This window comes from Stenella coeruleoalba (genome assembly GCF_951394435.1).
Source record: "Stenella coeruleoalba genome assembly, chromosome: 20".
NCBI classification, from domain to species: domain Eukaryota; kingdom Metazoa; phylum Chordata; class Mammalia; order Artiodactyla; family Delphinidae; genus Stenella; species Stenella coeruleoalba.
Window position 1 is genome coordinate 52,793,835 of NC_137166.1, and position 18,958 is coordinate 52,812,792.

Consider the following 18,958-nt stretch of genomic DNA (forward strand, 5'->3'; position numbering starts at 1 on the left):
GGGGAGGGAGAGGTGCTTGCAAGGGATTTTCCTGTATCTCTTAGTGGCAGGCTTGAGACCTTAGCTGGTGTTCCCGTCACTCTTCGTGATGCAAGGATGGGACTGGAGCAAAATCAGGGAGGACTCGTGCTGTGGTGTCATCACTTGTATTAAGCATTAAGGGTCGGGTCTGGGCAGGTGGGGGAAGGTCAAGAAGTGCAGGTCACCTATCAGGATCAGTTGGCCTGAATGGTTTTTCGGATCCAGTGGCCATATCTGCAGACGTCGGTGTAGACGCCTGGCTTCTCCTTGGATCCGCAGGGGACGTTACCCCATGACACAAGGCCTCGGAGACGGTCGCCACACACCAACGGACCCCCAGAATCACCCTGTGGTTAAAGAGGGACAGAGTCAGATACAGGCTCGCAGAGAAGGAAAGCCGGACAGAAGGAGACACAGAGACATGTAGAGAGGGGGAAAGACATTCAGAGATGGAGAGAAAGACACACATACGGAGAGAGAGAGACAGACAGACACAAAGTCACAGATAGGGAAATAGAAGAGACTGAGGGAGACTCAGAAACACAGAGATCCCTAAAGAGAGGACAGATGGTCTCAGAAATGGGGCTCATCTGCCTGCCCTTTCTTTGCATCCAACTCACTGTGTACCACTTTTCTCTCTCTTTGTCTCTTTCTCCCACTTGGCTGGTCTCTGCAGATCCTTCAACGCACAGGGCTCAGTTTTGGCACCAAAAGGAGAAATCCAATGGACGATGGTGGCAGAAACCCAAGTTCCAAGTATTTGGGAGTCGGGATGGAGCCCCGTCTCTCCCCGGCTATGGTCCCCCTTCTGCACAGTGTGGTTATTTCCAAGCAGAACTTGTGGGGATTCTGTTGGAGCAGGGACAGCCTCCTGGCACCATCTGTCTCCCTACTGTGTCTCTGTGGTTCCTGATCTCTTCATCTCCATCTTTGTCTCTGCATTTCCTGTCTCTGCTGACTGACTTTTTATCTCTGCCTGTCCCCGATTGTGTTTCTGTGTATCAAATTGAGTCTCTCTCCCTTATCATGCCTCTGATTTTCACCCAGCCTGTCTCTGTAAAGCTCTAGTTTGGCCTGTGTATCTGTCTCTTCCTGCCCATCTCTGTCCTTGGCTATGTAACTGATGGGTCCTGGCGTCCTCACCTGGCAGGAGTCCTTCCCGAGCTTCTCATCCCCGGCACACACCATGTTTTGGGTGATCTCGCCAGGGTAGGCACGCTCACACTCCTCACGGGGCACCAGGTGGAGGTATGCACACTGGATGATGTTAGGGAAATCACCTGCAAAGAGAGATGGGCCAGGATCACTTCACAACCCACCCTTCCCATCGATCCTCCAACACCTATAAATCCTCCCTCCCCTATTGGACCCTATTTCCCAATGGTTCCCTTTTTCCTATTTGTCGCTCACTCTCAAAACCCACTTCCATTGCCTGACTCCTGATTGGTCCCTCTTTCCATCAGTCTTCCCTCACATTGGCCTGTCTTCCTCACTAATTACCCCTCCTCTACCAGTTCTCATTTCCTATTGGTTTTTCCTTCTCTTAGTTCCTGCCTTCACTTGTCTCGTTTCCATTGGTCCCACCTTCTTCAGTAGTTCAGCTGACCTCTAGACCCTCTTCCTCTATTAGTCCCTCCTCTGTTATAGCCCATCCTCCTTCATTGGACCCTTCTTGCCCATTGGCTCATCCTGATTGGTCATCACTTGACTTTTGGCCTTTCCTAACTGGTCCCTTCTTTCCCCATTGGTTCTCCCTTCTATTGGCCCTTCATCCAAAGGTCTACTCCCTCACTGCTTCTTTCCTAAATGGCCTCATCCTCCCCCATTGGTTCTCCTTTCCTTTATGGCCCTTCCCTCACTGGCCTACCCTCACTGGTTCCTGCTGATCTATTGTTTCTCCTCTAGTCCTTCTTCTAGTGACCCCTCTTGACCACTGACTCTTCTCAATTGACCCTTCCGCCATTAGCTTTCTCTACACTGTTGGCTTTCTCAGTTCACATCTTTCAGCTGGCTCCCCTGCTTCTTCCATTAGTTCCTCCTCCATTTATCCTTTTTTCATCATCAGTGCATCCTGGTTGGTCCCTTTTGACAACTGGCCCCCTTCCTGATTAGTGTCTCCACAGCGACCCTCCCTCCTCATTGACCCTTCATCTTATGGCCCACATCCCCATACCATTCACCTGTTGGTCTACTTTCTCCATTGGCTGTTCACTCATTGGCCCAACTCCCATATTTGCCCCCCCTCCCCATTGAACTTTCACCCACTCATACACTACCCCATTGATTCTCACCGTTAACCCGCCTCCCCATGACCCATCACCCATTGATGATGGGTCAACTGCATCATTCTCCCCCTACTGACCATCTGCCGTCTTGCCCCAGCCTAGGATGTGGCAGCTGGTGTGGTTGGCTGCGCAGTCACTTTCCAGGGACAGGGGCTGTATGTGTGCAGAGAATTTGGCTGGACGTGACAGGCGCAACAGCATGATGTCCTGGTCATGGATGGCGGCGTTGTAGCCAGGGTGGACCACAGTCCGGACAACAGAGCTCTCCTCCTGGAAACTCTCCCTTTGCTGAAGGTTGTGCTTCCCCAGGTAGACCTGAAGATTCCTGGGAAAGAGAAGGGCTGGGTCTCACCTGGGGCCCTTGGGCTGCAGCTGAGACTCCAGAGGGGGCTATGGTGGGAGGTGGGGTAGCCTGGTACACCATGAACCATCCGGTCTTCTCCCCTCACAGTCTTTCCAGCTCAGTAAATGACAGCTCCATCCTTCCAGAATAACCCGGAGGCTATCCTTGACTCTTTATTTCTTGACTCACCTCCCAGCTGTCCAGAAATCCTTTTGTCTCTCCAAAGCATATCCAGAATCTGACCACTTCTCACCTCTCCCACTGCTGCCATCTTGGTCTGAGTCACCATAATCTCTTACCTGGACTACAGTCTCACTGGACTCCTGGCTTCTACCTTTGCCCCTCCATAGTCTGTCCTCCACAAAGCAGCCAGAACTATTTTAACAATATAAGCCAGCTTTGTCCCTCCTGTGCTCAGAACCCTCCTGTGACTCCCATCTTGCTCAGAATAAAGGCCAAAGTTCTCACTGTGGCCTACAAGGTTCTGCACAATCTGTCCCCATCACTTGTCAGTTATCTCCCAGTCTCCCCCTTCTCCTTCTGTTCCAGCCACACCGGCTTCCCTGCCTTTCCTTGAACACAATAGTCATCCTCTCACCCCAGGGCCTTTGCACTGGCTGTTCTCTCTGCCAGCAACTCTTTCCCCCAGATATCTGCATGCCTCACTCCCTCACCTCCTTCAAATGTCACCTTCTCAGTGAGGCCTTCCCTGAAGACCCAATTAAAATGCAAGTATCCACCCCAACAGGCAAGTCTTAGCTCCCTCTCCTGGTTTCCTTTCCACCAGAGAACCTAACATCACCATCTGACACACTATATACGTATTGTTAAATATGTACTTGTTTTACTGTCTCCCTCTGCCACAGCCGTGCTATTCGATCGAAGTTTCTGTAAGGATGGAAATATTCTCTATCTGCACTGTTTGAAACAGTGACCACTGACCACGGGCGGCTACTGAGCCCTTGAAGTGTGGCTAGTGGATTTGGAAATTCGTTTCATTTTTATGAATGTGAATTGAATTGGCCATGTGTCGCTAATGGCTACTGCATTAGATGACACAGCTCTAGAATATCAAGGTGGGATTTTTGCTTTAGGCAGATACATCCTCCTCGGTGCCTAGACCAGTGTCTGGCGTAGGATAGGTGTTCAATAAATGTTTGTGAAGTGGATCAAAGCATTACTCCCTCGCTCAGAAACTTTCCATAGCTCCCCATTACCCTCAGAATAAAGCCCAAGTGCCTTATCCCACTCTCCTCTGACCCTCAGTGAACCAGTAACTTTCTTTTCTTAGAACTCTTCACAGTGTTCCCACTTCTTTGGTCCTTGCGTTTCCTCTGCCCTGGCTGCTCTGCCCCCTTTCTCATTTTCCATGCCTCAGTTTGAATTTCATCTCATCAGAAAGTCCTTCCGGACGCCTTCTTCCATCGAAAGTAGGTACCTCTGTTCTTTTCTCTCATGGAACCATCCCTGTTTATTCGCCTTCATTGGACTTAGAGTCATTTGTAATGGTATGGTTTGTCGAGGATTCTAGAACTGTCTTCCTGCACCTTTCTGCTCCTGCGTCCCCGAGGGCAGAGACTCTGGGTATCTCCCCATCTGAGTCTTTGCTGAATTCCCACTGCCCAGCTCAGATCTGGCCCTTAGTGGGTGCTGTTGGCCAATGTGCGCTGAATGAATGAATGAGGATGGTGGGAGTGATGCCAGGTTTACCAGCGCTTGGGGGAGACCACCCTGGGGGGGGGGTCCTTGTGTCCATGACCCTGCAAGGTGAGACCCCTGTTGGGGTCTCTCCCAGCTCCCACTGGGATGTGACACTTGCTCCTTCTCTGAGCTTCAGTTTCCTCAGAAGCCAAGAGTCCCTTATTGTGGGGGATTCCAGGAAAGGTATAGAAACTGCCTACCTGGGTACGTGGCCCATAGTTAGCGTGGAAAAAAATGGTGGTTCTTGTTCATCAAACTAGTGGTTATTAGTGCCCTGAGGATTAGCCCTGGGTCCTTTACAGTCCTCTATCTATGCCCACTTTTTGGATGATCTCATCCCATCCCGTAGCCTTAGATAACCACCTGTTTGTGGTATTTCAAGCCTTAATGTTTACCTCCATCTCTGACCTCTCCCCTGAGCGCCAGCAGTCAGCCTGGCATCCTTCCTGAACACCAGCCAGGTACCTGAGACTCACCTTGGCTAAAACAAAATGTCTGATGCTCCCCCACCCATATCCAAACTGCTCCTCTTTCCTTCTCCCCCGACTCAGAGAAAGACACATCCAAACAGCCAGTTGTTCTAGTCCCCTCCCCGGACAAGCCCTGCTCGTTCTCTTTCTCTCCCATTCCACACCACCAAGTCCTGCCGACTCAGCCTCAGGACCCCTCCCCGGGTTTTCAACTCCGCTCCATCCTCGGGGCCACCATCCTGGTCCATCTCAGGACAATGGCGACAGCCTCCACGTGCATCCCTTCATCCCCCGCCCAGTTCACTTTCCAGAGTTTTTTTAAAAATGGAAATCAGATCATGCTGCTTCCCTGATTAAAATTCTACGTGGCTCCCCCCAGCGCTTAGAATTAACTCCATCGCTCCCTACAGGGCCCTGTAGAAGGTCAGTTCATCAAAGCAGCAGTTTTCTTGTTTTCTTCACTGCGATATCCCCGCAGTGTATTTAATAATCAATTAAATACTGGCCAGTTGAACCTGGTTATCAGATGGCCTCATGATGGGACAGGGGGATGTGTGAAGTCTGCAAGACGCCCGCAGGGTCTAATTGCAACCACTCCTCATTCACAGCGTGGAGACTCACGGTTTTTTGCAGTGGGCAGCGGTGAGGACCCACAGTGGGTGAATGAGGACCCCCCCACAGAGCAAGTGGCCTGAGGCGTAAAGGGCAGCTTGGTAGGGGTGAGACGTCTGCTCACAGGGTCCACCATGCAGCACCTTATTCTGTTCCTCTGTCTGGGCTGAGGGAGGGAGGGTCTGAGTCAGAGAGAAGGTCTGGAGACATCAGGTACCTCCCCCCAAGGTGAACCCCATTGCTGTCTTGATCATCAAGATCTTCTCCATCCCCTGCCCCAAACCAACCCCATCCTCAAACTCTTCCTCAAACCCACCCCTTCTTCATCTCAATCCCCATCCCCATCCCCAAAGCCATCCCTAAGCGTTCTTACCTTTAACCCCACCTCCAGGCAATTTCCCCGTCTCTAACCCCATCTCCCAAGCCAAGCTCATCCTCAAACCCTTCCCCATCTTCACGGCCACCTCCCACCCCTTCCCCATCTGCATCCCTCGTCCCTAATTTAACGCCTGTGTCTTCCTCATTTGAAACCCACCCCCCTCCATCCTCATGTGTATCCCCATCCCAGTTCCAATCTCTTCCCCATCAACTACCCCCACCCCATGCCCAAAGAGCCCCCTGCCCCTCCCTTTTTGGCCTACCTGCAGCGACCAGAATCAGTGTTACAATCAGCGTCTTCATGGCCATTCCTGAGAAGGGAAGCCAAGTGCTCCATGAGTCCCGGCCTCAGACTTCGCCCAGTCTCCTCCCTCTCCACCCGCCTCCTCTTCCCCTTCCTCCCCGGCCTGCCCTGCTCTCTTGAGCCTTGACTTCTGTCTTCCCCATTTAGCCTCTTGATTTCTTGTCTCCCTGACCCATGTCTTCCATCTGAGGGTCCCCCGGAGGCGGGTGCCAGGGAGGACCCAGAACCCGCTGCTCACGCGCACCTCACATGATTTTTCTGTCCTCGGCTTCAGTCTGCCTGCTTAGTAACAGGAGGAGGGAGGGCCCCTGACGTTCTTCCCTCTGTGGGATTTCTCCTCCTCCCTTTGGCTCAGTGCTTACCTGTTGCTCAACCCCACAGCTGTAGGTTCTGGTGGGAGGTGTGATCTTACCTGCTGGGGGCCGGCTGCCTGGGGGTCGACTCTTGGGTTGGGGGCAGGGACAGTACGTGTCACAGGCAGACAGAAAGGGAGACAGACAGAGAGTCAGAAATGCAGGGAACCGCGGAGAGAGAAGTGATGCTGAAAACACAGAGGACGCCTCGAGAGTCAGAGACGGAGGGCAGAAAGCAGAGGATGTAGGGGCTGTGGCGCCCAGGGCCTGGCAGACAGACACCCTGAGCTCCCTGGCCCTCCCGGAAGACACTGGTCCTGTCCTCAGATGCTCCTGGTGTGTCCTTTTAATCTCTGCCTCCCCGGGTTCCCGAGGCAGGAGGGGGACCCGCCCTTTTCCTCCTCACCCAGGCCTCCCACGCATATTCCTCCCACCCTCCCACAGCTCCCCGCCTGATGGCTCCCCGACCCCGGCTTCCAGGGAGGGCAGTGCAGGTCCCTGAGTGCACTGGGGGCCCGGGTTCCCAGGTCTGAGGGAGGAGGGGGCTGGGGGCTGAGTATTCCGGACCTTCAAGGAGAAAGGAGCTGGGAGTCTGCACACCTGGATCTAAAGGAAGGAAAGGCAGAAGCTTGTTCTCCTCAGTTCCTAGACTTCTAGGTCCTTGAGCAAGAAAGGATCTGAGGGGCTTCCGTGGTGGCGCAGTGGTTAAGAATCCGCCTGCCAATGCAGGGGACACGGGTTCGATCCCTGGCCCGGGAAGATCCCACACGCCGTGGAGCAACTAAGCCCGTGCGCCACAACTACTGAGCCTGCGCGCTGCAACTACTGAAGCCCGCGTGCCTAGAGCCCGTGCTCCTCAACAGGAGAAGCCACCGCAGTCAGAAGCCCGCGCACCGCAACGAAGAGTAACCCCCGCTCGCCGCAACTAGAGAAACCCCGCAGGCAGTAACAGAGACCCAGTGCAGCCAAAACATAAATAAATAAAAATAAATTCATTAATTTAAAAAGAAAGAAAGAAAGAAAGGATCTGAGGACCCAAATGCCTGCGTCCCAGGCAAACACACAGAACCCCCTGTCCTCCTGGACTCCCACCTCTCACGTGTTCTGGGGCCTGCAGGCTGTCACTCTTGGGTTCAGCACCCTTGGGCACTGGGAACCAGGCCCCACGGGTTCAGTGGGGTTGGGGTGACTCACGCACCTGCCTGTAAGTCCCTCTGTGGGTGCTGGAGAACCTCAGTGTCCTCGCGAGACACAGCAGAACCAGCCAGCAAGAAAGCGTGTGTCACCAAGCTGGTACCCGCCCCTGCCCCAGGCTGTGGTGTGGACCCAGGCGCTGTGGGGAAAGGGCCTTCGAACAATCGGGCTTTGTCTGTCCCCAGCACCCAGTGCCATGCTCCCGTCAGCTCCATTTCTCAAGCTCTCTTCCGGGCAGGTGGACGGCCAGCTGCATCAATAGCTTCCCTTTATCTCTATCGGACAGTCCTGTTGCTGTCCTTTGAGTGTCCACCCACCTCTGCCCGGATATCAGGACTCTTGACCCGCCTGGCCCCCCTTCTCCAAGTCTCTCGGTGTCCAGCTCTCTCCCTGGCCATGGCGGAGGGTGCCTCCGTGTCTGTCTCTGTTTGTGTCTCTCCACCCCTCTGCCTCTTTCTCTATATTTTTCTCTGTATCTCTGTCTTTCCCCTTGATTTTCCAAGTCTCCGTTAACACTCTCTAAATCTCTCCTTACCTCTCCTAGGTTCCACCTGCGTTTCCAAGAGAAGCATGTGTGCGCACAGAGGGGAGTTAGCTCCTGCAGAAGGGGTGGCGTGGGAGAGGGCAGCGGGGAAGCTAGCGGGACCCGGGAGGATTTCAGGCCTTGTTGGTGAGATTTAACGTGTACAGAGAGACACAGAAATAAACGGGAATGCAGGAAGCGTGTGATGAGAAACGGGGGTCCAGGAAGCTATGGGGGGGATCCAGGAAGATTTGAAGAGGTGTCTTTAAACTTGGGCGTTTTAGTCAGGAGGAGAGAGGTAGTTAAAGGGTCTGGTGCCTGTAGGGAAATGGCAGACTGGCATGAGCTGGAGGAATGGGTGTACGTGCGGCCGCCTGTAGGGAAATGGGTGTGATAATCACAGGGACGGGCAAGATGGAAAAGGGAAGCTTTGGGGAAAGTCATTGAGCAATAAGTGCAACTGATATGAATAACGTCGACCTCAGCACCAGCTTGGGCCTGGCACTGTGGGTAGCATTTAATTCCTTCATTAAATCTAATTGCTAACACCTTTGCTTCTCCCCGTCACTCCTGGGATGAAAACCAATTTGGCATTTGATATATTCTCTGGGGCTGCTCCCCTCGCCCCCCAGTTTCCCCCAGGCCCTTCTCACTCATCTCCCCACTGAACCCAGCATCTTGTTCTCAGGACTCACCATCCTCCCAGGTACCAGGTTGGACCGCTCATGGCCCATTGATCCCCAAGTCCTATCCCACTGCCCCCTCTCTCCGTGTGGTCCCTTCTCTCCATCCCTATGTCCCCGGTCCCAGCTCAGACCTGCTTCTCTCCCACCTGGACCATTACCTCAAACTCTTCCCCTTCTCTGTGTCCTTCACTTGACCTCAGAGGCATCTTCCCGTGTCAGAGCTGACGTTGCCTCTGTCTGGCTCACAGCCCTGGCCTGGGTCCCCCAGCACCCACAGCAGTACTGGCCAAAAGAAATATAATGCCAGGTACACATGCATTTTTAAAAAAATAAATTTATTTATTTTTGGCTGCATTGCGTCTTCACTGCTGCGTGCGGGCTTTCTCTAGTTGCGGCGAGGGGGGGCTACTCTTCGTTGCGGTGCACGGGCTTCTCATTGCGGTGGCTTCTCTTGTGGAGCACGGGCTCTAGGCTCTCGGGCTTCGGTAGTTGTGGCACACGGGCTCAGTAGTTGTGGCGCACGGGTTTTGTTGCCCCGCAGCATGTGGGATCTTCCCAGACCAGGGCTGGAACCCATGTCCCCTGCATTGGCAGGCGGATTCTTAACTACCCCGCCACCAGGGAAGTCCCCACATGCACTTTGAAATTTTCTAGTAGCCACAATTTTTTTTAAAAGTAAAAAAAAAAACCCAAAAAACAAGAGTTCATTTTAACATCTCATTCAGCCCAATACATGCAAAACAATAGTATTCCAATGTGAAATCAAAATACAATTTTATTTTTAAAGATTTATTATTTATTTATTTAATGTATTTTGGCTGCGTCGGGTCTTGGTTGCAGCACACGGGATCTTCACTGAGGCACGCAGGCTCTTTCGTTGCGGCGCGCGGGCTCTCCGTTGTGGTGCGCGGGCTTCTCTCTAGTTGTGGCGCCCGGGCTCCAGGTCGCGTAGGCTCTGTAGTTGTGGTGCGCGGGTTCCAGAGCGCGTGGGGTCTGTAATTTGCAGCACAGGGCCTCTTGTTGAGGCGCGCGAGCTCAGGAGTTGTGGCCCATGGGCTCAGTTGCCCCGAGGCATGTGGGATACTAGCTCCCTGACCGAGGATCGAACCCACATCCCCTGTATTGCAAGGTGGACTCTTTACCACTGGACCACCAGGGAAGTCCCCAAAATACAGTTTTAAAGAGGTGGTTTGCTTTCTTATTGTTTTGCATGATAAATGCTTGGAATCCGATGTGTCTTTTACAATTACAGCACAGCTCAGTTGCAGCTGCCGCAGTTCACGAGTCAGGAGCCACCAAGGCGAGCGGCTGCCACATTCTCAGTGCAGCTCTACCCACTTGTGTTCTTGTGCTCCAGCCGTGGAGATTACTTGAAGCTTTCCTGAACCATTCCATGTCTTCTAACCTCTAGGCCTTCGCCTAGGCTATTCCCGCCTCCCAGAATGCTCTTCCCAGCTTCTCCTGGTAACAACTTGTCCTTCAAGTCTTTGTTTAAACATTACCTCCTTCAGGAAGACTTCCCTGAACACCACCCAACTTCCAACCCTCTGCAGATGGGTTAGTCACTCTCAACTAAGATCCCACAGCAGGTGCCTCCTTCATGTCACGCTGGAGGGTGACCGCCTGGATCCACACCCACCTCCCCCACTGGACCATGAGCTCCTTGAGCGTAGGCGCTGGTTCTCGCTCACCTCTACGTCCCAAGCACCAGCACAGGACTCGGCCCAGAGGAAACCTGAGCAAATGTTGACCAAATGACTAAATGACTTCATTCCTCCCACGGCTGTTTTACACAAAAGAAAACTGAGGCTCAGAGAAAGGAATTTCATTGCTCAACCTCAAACACCCAGGAAACGGTGGAGCCGGAATCGGAACTCAGCTTCCAACATGGCGGTGGACATGGCGCGTCTCTTGGGGCCCCGTCTGGTCCCACCTTACTATAATACGGGATGGGTGGATTTGGGAGGAGTTACTGGGAGCCCTGTGGGAAAGGAGGGAGGTGGTAGGCAGTGGGGCGTGGAAGAACCTCTAAGGGAGAGAATGCGGTCCCCAGCTCTAGGCATTTGCCAGTGGCCTTCATGGTTCTGCCATCCCCACACGCCGCGCAGGCTTATTTATGAGATGTTTTTCTCCCAAGTGACATGCTCTGCAAAAGTCTTCAATAAAGAAAATGTTTTACAAGAAAACTTTACGAAAGTGCAAGCAGGGAAGAGAGCCAGAAGCCACGAACAATAAAAACCAACACTCAGGGGCTTCCCCGGCGGTGCAGTGGTTGACTCCACGCTTCCAATGCAGGGGACGCGGGTTCGATCCCTGGTTGGGCAACTAAGATCCCACGTGCCGTGTGGTACAGCCAAAAACAAACAGACAAACAAAAAAAGCCCAACACTCATTGCAGGCTTATTCTGTGTCAGACAATGTTCTAGCACTTTCTGAATAGTAAACTGATACAATCTTCATAACAACCCTGGGAAATAGGTGCTACTTCTCTCATTTCAAGGTTGAAGGAACAAGGGTGGGGAGGTGATGTGCTCAAAGGTGAATAGCTGGCAGCTGTCAGAACTGGGATTGGCACCCGAAGAGCGCAGTTTCTAGAGTCAGTGTCTTTAACTATTACACTTTATCAGCCACCCAAAGAAAAATGAAGTTTTTTTTTGTTTGTTTGTTTGTTTTCAGTATGCGGGCCTCTCACTGCTGTGGCCTCTCCCGCTGCCGAGCACAGGCTCAGCGGCCATGGCTCACGGGCCCAGCCGCTCCGCGGCATGTGGGATCCTCCCGGACCGGGGCACGAACCCGCGTCCCCTGCATCGGCAGGCGGACTCTCAACCACTGCGCCACCAGGGAAGCCCCATGTTTTGTTCCTTTTTAAACTTTTAGGTTGAATATGGATTTGGGGTGGCTTGCTGGAGAGAGGGGAAGTTGATGGAGTTTCATGAGGGTGGTGGCCGAATACTCTTGACGTTCCTTAAACTTGACACAGATCCGGAGGCGGGAGGGGCTGGGGGCCTGGACTGCTGGGTCTGAGGGAGGCGGGGGCTCAGCCTCCTGTGCACAGGAACACCAGAGGAAGTTAAGGGATTCCACGGTGGCTCCAGGATTCCTGCAATACGGAGACGCGTGGGAGAATAGGAGGCTAGGAGAGAGGGGAAGACGGCGGAGCTTCAACAAGAGGAGAATGTCGACCAGGCGAGGATTCTGGGGGAGAACCTGGAAAGACAGGTAGGAGAGGTGAGTCCTGGGCAGCGGAGAGGCTCCCTCTGTCAGCAGCTTCTGAGGTATGGCTGCCCACGAGACTTGGATGGCAGGAGTAGGGGCATGGCCAGGCTGAGTCACTGGGACTCCTACCTCCACCCTTTCTGAGGCCCCTTCCCTGCCTTCTTGAGGACGGGAGACCACCTACCTGGGTTCCCAGCCCCCAGCCTCCCCTGGCATCCAGGAGGCTGGGGGCTCACTTTTGGCGGGCCCCCGTGGGACGCAGGTGTCCTGTCTTCCTGCCAGCCCTATGCTTCCCCCACACCTTCTCCCTCTCTCCTAGTCTGTCACCCGTGAAATGCCCAGAAACACTTTCACGCCCCTTTCCACCCTGAAGAAGTAGACATATTCTCTCCTCCCTCCCTTTTACTCTCTTTACCTTCCCTTTTCCTCTTTCGCTTCTCCATTTTACCGATGAGGAAGACGGAGACCCAGAAAATGGGGAAAAAATATGCCGCTGAGCAGGGAGGCAAGGCAAGGGACCAAGAACCAGATACATTTTTCTCTCCTCTCTAAGGGTCTCCTCTCCTCCACCTTAGAGCTCCAGAGCTTTTCCACAGTTGTTTTTCAGGTTATAAAAGTGCATACCCGCAGAAAAGTAAATGCAAGGAAGCAGGCTACCTTCCCATGACTACCACCGTATGCAGTTTGGTACACATGATCTCAGGTTTTATTTTGTGAATATTTTCATTTTACATAGCAATGATCACATACACATATATTTCCGTATCTTCCTTTTCTCATTTAACATCACATAGCATAAACATCCTTGCATAGCACTAACAATTCTGCGTAATTATCCTTAGCAGCTGCATAATATCCCTGTCTCAAGCTAGCCTATTGTTTACTTAAACACTCCACTGATTCCGGACATATTCAGTGTTTCCACTGTTTTGCTATGATAAATAATGTTGTGATAAGTTCAAACCTTGCTCCACATTTTGGATTTTTTTTTTTTTTTTTTTTTAGTAGTATCTTCCTAGAACTAGAATTGCTGGGTCAAAGGTGGAGAACAAGGGTCCTGATTCACGTTGCCCAATCAACTTCCATAAAAATTGTATGAATTTACAGTTTCAGTGGCCGAAGGTGCTGGTCTCACTACTTCTTTACCAGCTCTGAGGTTTTGGTGTCTCGTGTTTTGGTTTTAAGTCCTTGCTGATTTGATTGACTTACACACATGGCATATTGTGGAGGTTCTGATATGTCTTTGAGGAAAAGTAAAGTCAAGTATGACTGTAGATCATCGACGTCCTTATTTCTGTGAATTTCCTGTTCAGGGTGTAGGGATGGAGAGATGGGAGGACGGAGAGATTAGCAATACGTGCTGATGGTGGTGTTTATCCAATCGATGTACTTGCAGACTTGGGTATAGACAGCTGGGTTGTTGGGTTGGCCGCAAGGGAAAGCTCCCCAGGACACCAGGCCTTGCAAAGTACCTTTGCACATCAGTGGTCCCCCTGAGTCACCCTGGAGGGGACAAAGCAAATTAGCTTCAGCTTCAGCGTGAAGTCCCGCCCCCACTTCTGTCTCATACACCCCCACGGTTGTCAGTCTTTGTCTTGCCAGACCCTGGACTTCCACCCCGGCCAATGGGGAGAGACTCATAGTCTCTGGGGACCAATAGTAGAGCAGGAATTAGGGCCACCATGGAGAAGACAAAGCACGTTCTCTGAAGACATTGGCTTGAGCCCCGGCCAATGGGACCAATCCCAGGGAAGGGGCAGGGCTTCCGGGGGTCAGAGCCCCATTTCTTCCCCATCTTTGAGGACTCAGCGCCAAGCCCATGGGAGGAGGGGCAGTATCTCCAGGGAATGGATACATGGGCATGAAAGAGGGACAGGCTGGTCTTGGAAATCGGGGTCCTAACCGATGACACAATTCATAAGGCCCCGTGCAAAATGATAGTGTGGGCTCCCTCGCTCAGAAGGTATTAAGAATTTCAAGACAGCAACAGGAGTGCTTTAAACCGAGGGTGGGACTCTCCTGAGTGTGGGAGCGCGTGTCACTGTTCAACTTGCGCATTCGTGAAGCCGGCCCTCACTAGCGGAAGAGAAGGATGTCCCATTCTCTAGGACACACATTCCTGGCCCATCACCCCATCCCTAACACTTACCCTCCCACCACCCCTGACAGCTGAGGGTGCAGGTGAGAGCAAAAGGAGTGGAGGTACGGGGAGAGAGGCAAAGAAAGGGAATCACAGAGAAGAGGAAGAGAGTTAAGCAAAGGATGGAGAAAAGAACGGTGGAGCAGTAGAGGGAGGACAGAGAAACACTTGTGTAGGGGCTGGAGAGAGCGGCAGAGAGGTAGGCAGATAAAAAGAGAGACAGGCTTCCCTGGTGGCGCAGCGGTTGGGAGTCCGCCTGCCGATGCAGGGGACACGGGTTCATGACCCGGTCTGGGAAGATCCCACAAGCCGCAGAGCGGCTGGGCCCGTGAGCCGTGGCCGCTGAGCCTGCGCGTCCGGAGCCTGTGCTCCGCAACGGGAGAGGCCACAACGGTGAGAGGCCCGCGTACCACCAAAAAAAAAAAAAAAAAAAAAGAGTGACAGAAGCAGACAGCCAATGGGGGCGGGGGTGGGTGGCAACACTGATGGAAAGGATGAAATGAAATTAGGTGTAAAGGGAGATGTGGGAAGATACTGTTCAGAGACAGGGAGGGGGTTACAAAGAGGAGGGGAGAGACAGTTCTTTGCCCGGGACCAGGACCCAAGTGAGGTGAGTGAGACATTAACTTCGGTAATTGCAATAAACAGTATTTTCCTGCAATACCTTAAAATTGAATTTAATATGAAAAAGTCCATGATAAACACAGTATCCCAATTTTAGATAAAGGGTCGGTACAGGGCTGTGCTGAGACTTACTGAAGCCTGAGGTAAGTGGGAAATTCAGTAAGACTGATGCCTCTTTATTGAAAATTCTGACATTTTGTTCATCGTGGACTTTTGCATAGATTTTTTTAAAAAAATATTGCATAAGAATGTGATTTATCTTGATTACTGAGTTTTCTGGGCACACCCTCCCCTTTAAGGTTTGGGTTTGAAGCCAAGGCTTCACTCGCCTTCCCCTGATCCTGGCCGCATGTTGCCCATCCCCAGCCCCTCCCATTCATCTTTCTGCCTCATCCTCAGGGCCATACCAGCCCCCACTGGGCTGCCACTACTGACCTGAGCAGAGAATGGGATAGAGAAAGCTAGGAAAGCTGGGCTAGGGTGGGGCGGGGGGTGATGATGGAATGCTCAGCGCCAAGGTCAGGTGCAAAGATTCTGGATAGAGGGGGGAGATGGGGCTCTGTGCTGAGATGAAGCAGCCAGGGACCCAGGGCGGGGGAGGAAGGAGGGCTCACGTTGCAGGCATTGGTGCTGGAGTTGGGGATCCCAGCACACAGCATGGAATCTCCCAGCAAGTCCCTGTAAACCTTCCTGCAGTCTTCAGAGGAGATGATGTCGACGTCTGTGCACATGAGTTTCTCTGGAAAGGTCGCTGCAAGATGAGGGTGGGGGGGCTTGTTAGTCAGAGGCCTGGGACTGTGGACCCGTGGGTCCTGATGGGGAGAGGATGGGGGTCCAGGATCCTAGACCTTGAAGGAGGAGGGGGCTGGGGTGCTCAACATTAGGATGTTGAAAAAGGACCTGATTCCTGGTCTCCGGGGTCTGAGGGAGGAGGGGTTCAGGATCTGGGGCTCCTGGGTCACTGAGGGAGCCTCACCAGTAGGGCTGGTGGTGGTGCCCCAGCCAGAAACGGTACACGTGGTCCCAGGGGGTTCACAGCGGGAAGGCAGGTTGACCTTCTTCACGGTGGATGACAGCTTGGCCGGCGTCCTTAGCTTCACCAGCATGATGTCATTAGCCTGGCTCTGCGTGGAGTAGTCAGGGTGGCGGAATGACATTGTGGCCCTGATCTTCTGGCCTCTGCTCAGGTCTTCACTGCCCATATGCACGTTGTACGAACTGGGAGAACGGAGCAACATTCATAGCGTCACTGGGAGTGAGAGAGTGGGACAGAGACCCAGAGAGAGAAAAACAGAGATCCTGGGCGGGGGTGGGGGGGAAAGACAGAGACCCAGAGAGGGGGGAGGGCAGAGACGGGGGTCGGTGGAACAGAGACTGGGGGGTGGGCAGGGACCCAGAGGGAGAGCTGGAAGTGCTCAGAGCACCCGTGCCCACGTACTTCATCAGGCAGTGGGCAGCAGTAAGCACCCAGTGCTCGTTGACCAGCACGCCTCCACAGTAGAGCTGATTGCCTCTGAGCAGGGCCACCTGCCAGGGCTGGGCGCCTGTTAGACACGGCATCCCATCAATAATCTTCTCGCTCTTCTTAACCTGGGCTGGAGAGAGACATGGAGAAAAACATGGGTAGTAAGCCTCAGAGGAAGGCTGAGTCAGCAGCGGAGGGATTTGGAGACAGAGATGGAGACAGACAGAGAGACAGGGAGAAATGCAGAGGCAGAAATGGAGAACAGTGCAGAGAAAGCAGGAGATGGAGATGGAGAGAGACAGAGGCAGCCCACTCAGAAACCCAGGAGGAGCATCTTGTCTGTCTGGGGCTGACGACAGAAGCTCATAGGAGAGACCCTGAGTGCAGAAGACAGGGCCCGGGGGACACAGAGACCCCAGGAGTCAGAAGGAAGCAGGAAGAAAAGTGGCAGAAGAGTCTTGTCTTCTGAGGGAGAAAGCTGCTGGAGCAGAGGGAGGTCCTGACTCAGGGACCCCTTGGAGAGAGGGGCCCTTGAAGAGGGTCACTGGGGATGATGGGAGGTCCAAGGGTTAGGGCAGCCCTCCCAGACCGGCCCTCACCTTCCTGTGCAGCAGATCCCAGGGCTAAGGACAGCAGTAGGGTCAGCAGGGCTGGAAGAAGGAATCCTGCCATGGTGGCTTCTCTGAGTCTCTCAGGGGCTGCCAGGTAGAGGAGGGGTCTCTTTTGCTGGGGAGAAGGACAGAGTTCAGGAAGCAGGAGTCCTGGCCCCCAGCCCCCTCCTCCTTCAGACCCAGGAGTCTTTCCCCTTGGGACCCAGGAATCTGGTCTCCCATCTCTCGCCATCCATAAGTCTGTATCCCTAGTTCCTTTTCCCCTAAGAGACCAGAAATTGCAGACCTCCAGCCCCTCATCTGGCAGAGCCGGGTGCGGGCGTCCAGGCTTCCCACTGCCCCCTCCCCTCAGGAACAGGAGTCAGCTGTCCAGCCAGCCTCATCGCCCCCCCCCCCCCAATGAGGCCCCTTCTCACCTCCGGAGGGCCTGATCTGACGTGGGGCGCAGACTCGGTTGGGAGTCAAGTGTCTCCAGACCTGCCGAGGGCGGCAGCCTTATATCACGTCCAGCCCCCGCCCCCGCCCCCGCCCTCAGCGCCCCGGGATGCAGGTGGGAAAGGCTCTGAGACACTCTTCCTGTGCATCTGGTTATCTCGAAGCCCCGAGGCAGCTAATTCACTTGGCAGCACTCTACTTCTTCCACCCTCCCGCAGCACCCTCTGGGCCCAGCATCCCCGGTGGCCACTACGGAGGCGGGAGCCGCAGGTGCTCTGGCTTCGAGGGGCAGATTCAAGGAGTGGCTGAGCTCAGGAAATGCGCTGTGACTTGGGTCCTCCTTTGGGGCCACTTTCTTGCCCCAATCCCCTCTCAGGGATGACCTAGAGCCCATACCGTAATTCTGACGAGCTTGTGATAATTTGTTCAGGCTGGAACCCAGTCATGTCTTTTGAACGTAATATAGGGTATGAATGAAAAAGAAAACGCTTTCTCTAACTCCACCCTGATAAATGCTTACGTTTATCAATATAGTCTCTGTTCTCCTGTGATACAGAGATTTCTATACATATTACGTATTTATAACAAAAAGGTCTGTACTAAACATTGTCTAATATAACCTTTTTCTTTATAAATTACCTTGAAAAATTTTTCCTCCTAGTATATTTATCTATTTAAAAAAATTTTGGAAATATGTATTTATTTGGTTGTGCTGGGTCTTAGTTGCGGCAGGCAGGCTCCTTAGTTGTGGCATGTGAACTTTTAGTTGTGGCATGCGTGTGGGATCTAGTTCCCTGACCAGGGATCAAACCCGGGCCCCCTACATTGGAAGCTCAGAGTAGCCACCAGGGAAGTCCCTCCTCTTAGTGTGTTTAAATGGGTCTCCTTCCTTCTTAATGGTTGCATAACATCCCATACTATAGTTGTACCCTGACTTATGTAGTCTGTTTCAAATTGGAGTATTTTGGGATAGTTTTAATTATAATAATGCTGGGTTGAGCTTCCTTGTACATTCATCCTCGCTGATTGTGTTCACTCAAGCAATATTTACTAAGCTTATACTCTGTGCCGGCAGTTATTCTGGTTCCTGGGGACACTGTGGTCAGCAAAGTAAACAAAAATTTCTTCATCTAAAAAAAAAAATTTCTTCATACAGCCTCTTGTTCTAGTGGGTGGAGACTGTGAATACAAAAGTAAATATATAAAATAAATAGTTTGTTAGATGTTGGTAAGTACTACAGAGAAAAATAAAAGCAGGGAAGAGGGTATTTAAATCAATGCCACCATTCAGCCATTTAACAATCATTTAATAAATATATTTTATAATTCCTATGTGCCTGCAACTTACTATTATGCATCAGAAGGTCAAAAAACATCTTTGTTATGCCACCAGACTGTATGAGAAAGCAACAGACCTGTATTTATTTCAGAGTCACCTTGCAACTAATAATGAACAGGAAGTAGAGCTCTATTCTCAGTATATTTTCAAGGTCAACCAAGCGGTCACCCGTGATTATTTTTCACGTCTAATATTTGAGGCAGTATCGCCTTGCTTTGTTGCAGTTTGTGCTTTTTCAAAGCAAAAGCTCTGCATTAA

General features: G+C 52.4%; 2 protein-coding genes across 2 annotated transcripts; both read right to left on the reverse strand.

Moving 5' to 3' along the window:
- Positions 1 to 215: 215 nt before the first annotated feature.
- LOC307178542 (kallikrein-6-like) lies at positions 216 to 6,119 on the reverse strand (the record flags this gene model as incomplete). Its single annotated transcript, XM_079906765.1, has 5 exons — positions 216 to 368; positions 1,165 to 1,301; positions 2,384 to 2,631; positions 5,442 to 5,598; positions 6,074 to 6,119. 5 exons carry the CDS (start codon positions 6,117 to 6,119, stop codon positions 216 to 218), a joined length of 741 nt encoding a protein of 246 aa, XP_079762891.1.
- A 6,676-nt stretch (positions 6,120 to 12,795) lies between these two features.
- Positions 12,796 to 16,987, reverse strand: LOC307178540 (kallikrein-7-like; the record flags this gene model as incomplete). The annotated part of the gene is made up of 5 exons (XM_079906763.1): positions 12,796 to 13,589; positions 15,465 to 15,601; positions 15,827 to 16,068; positions 16,289 to 16,445; positions 16,915 to 16,987. The coding sequence occupies 5 exons, from the start codon at positions 16,985 to 16,987 to the stop codon at positions 13,434 to 13,436; spliced, it is 765 nt and encodes a 254-aa protein (XP_079762889.1). The 3' UTR covers positions 12,796 to 13,433.
- Between the last annotated feature and the right edge of the window lie 1,971 nt (positions 16,988 to 18,958).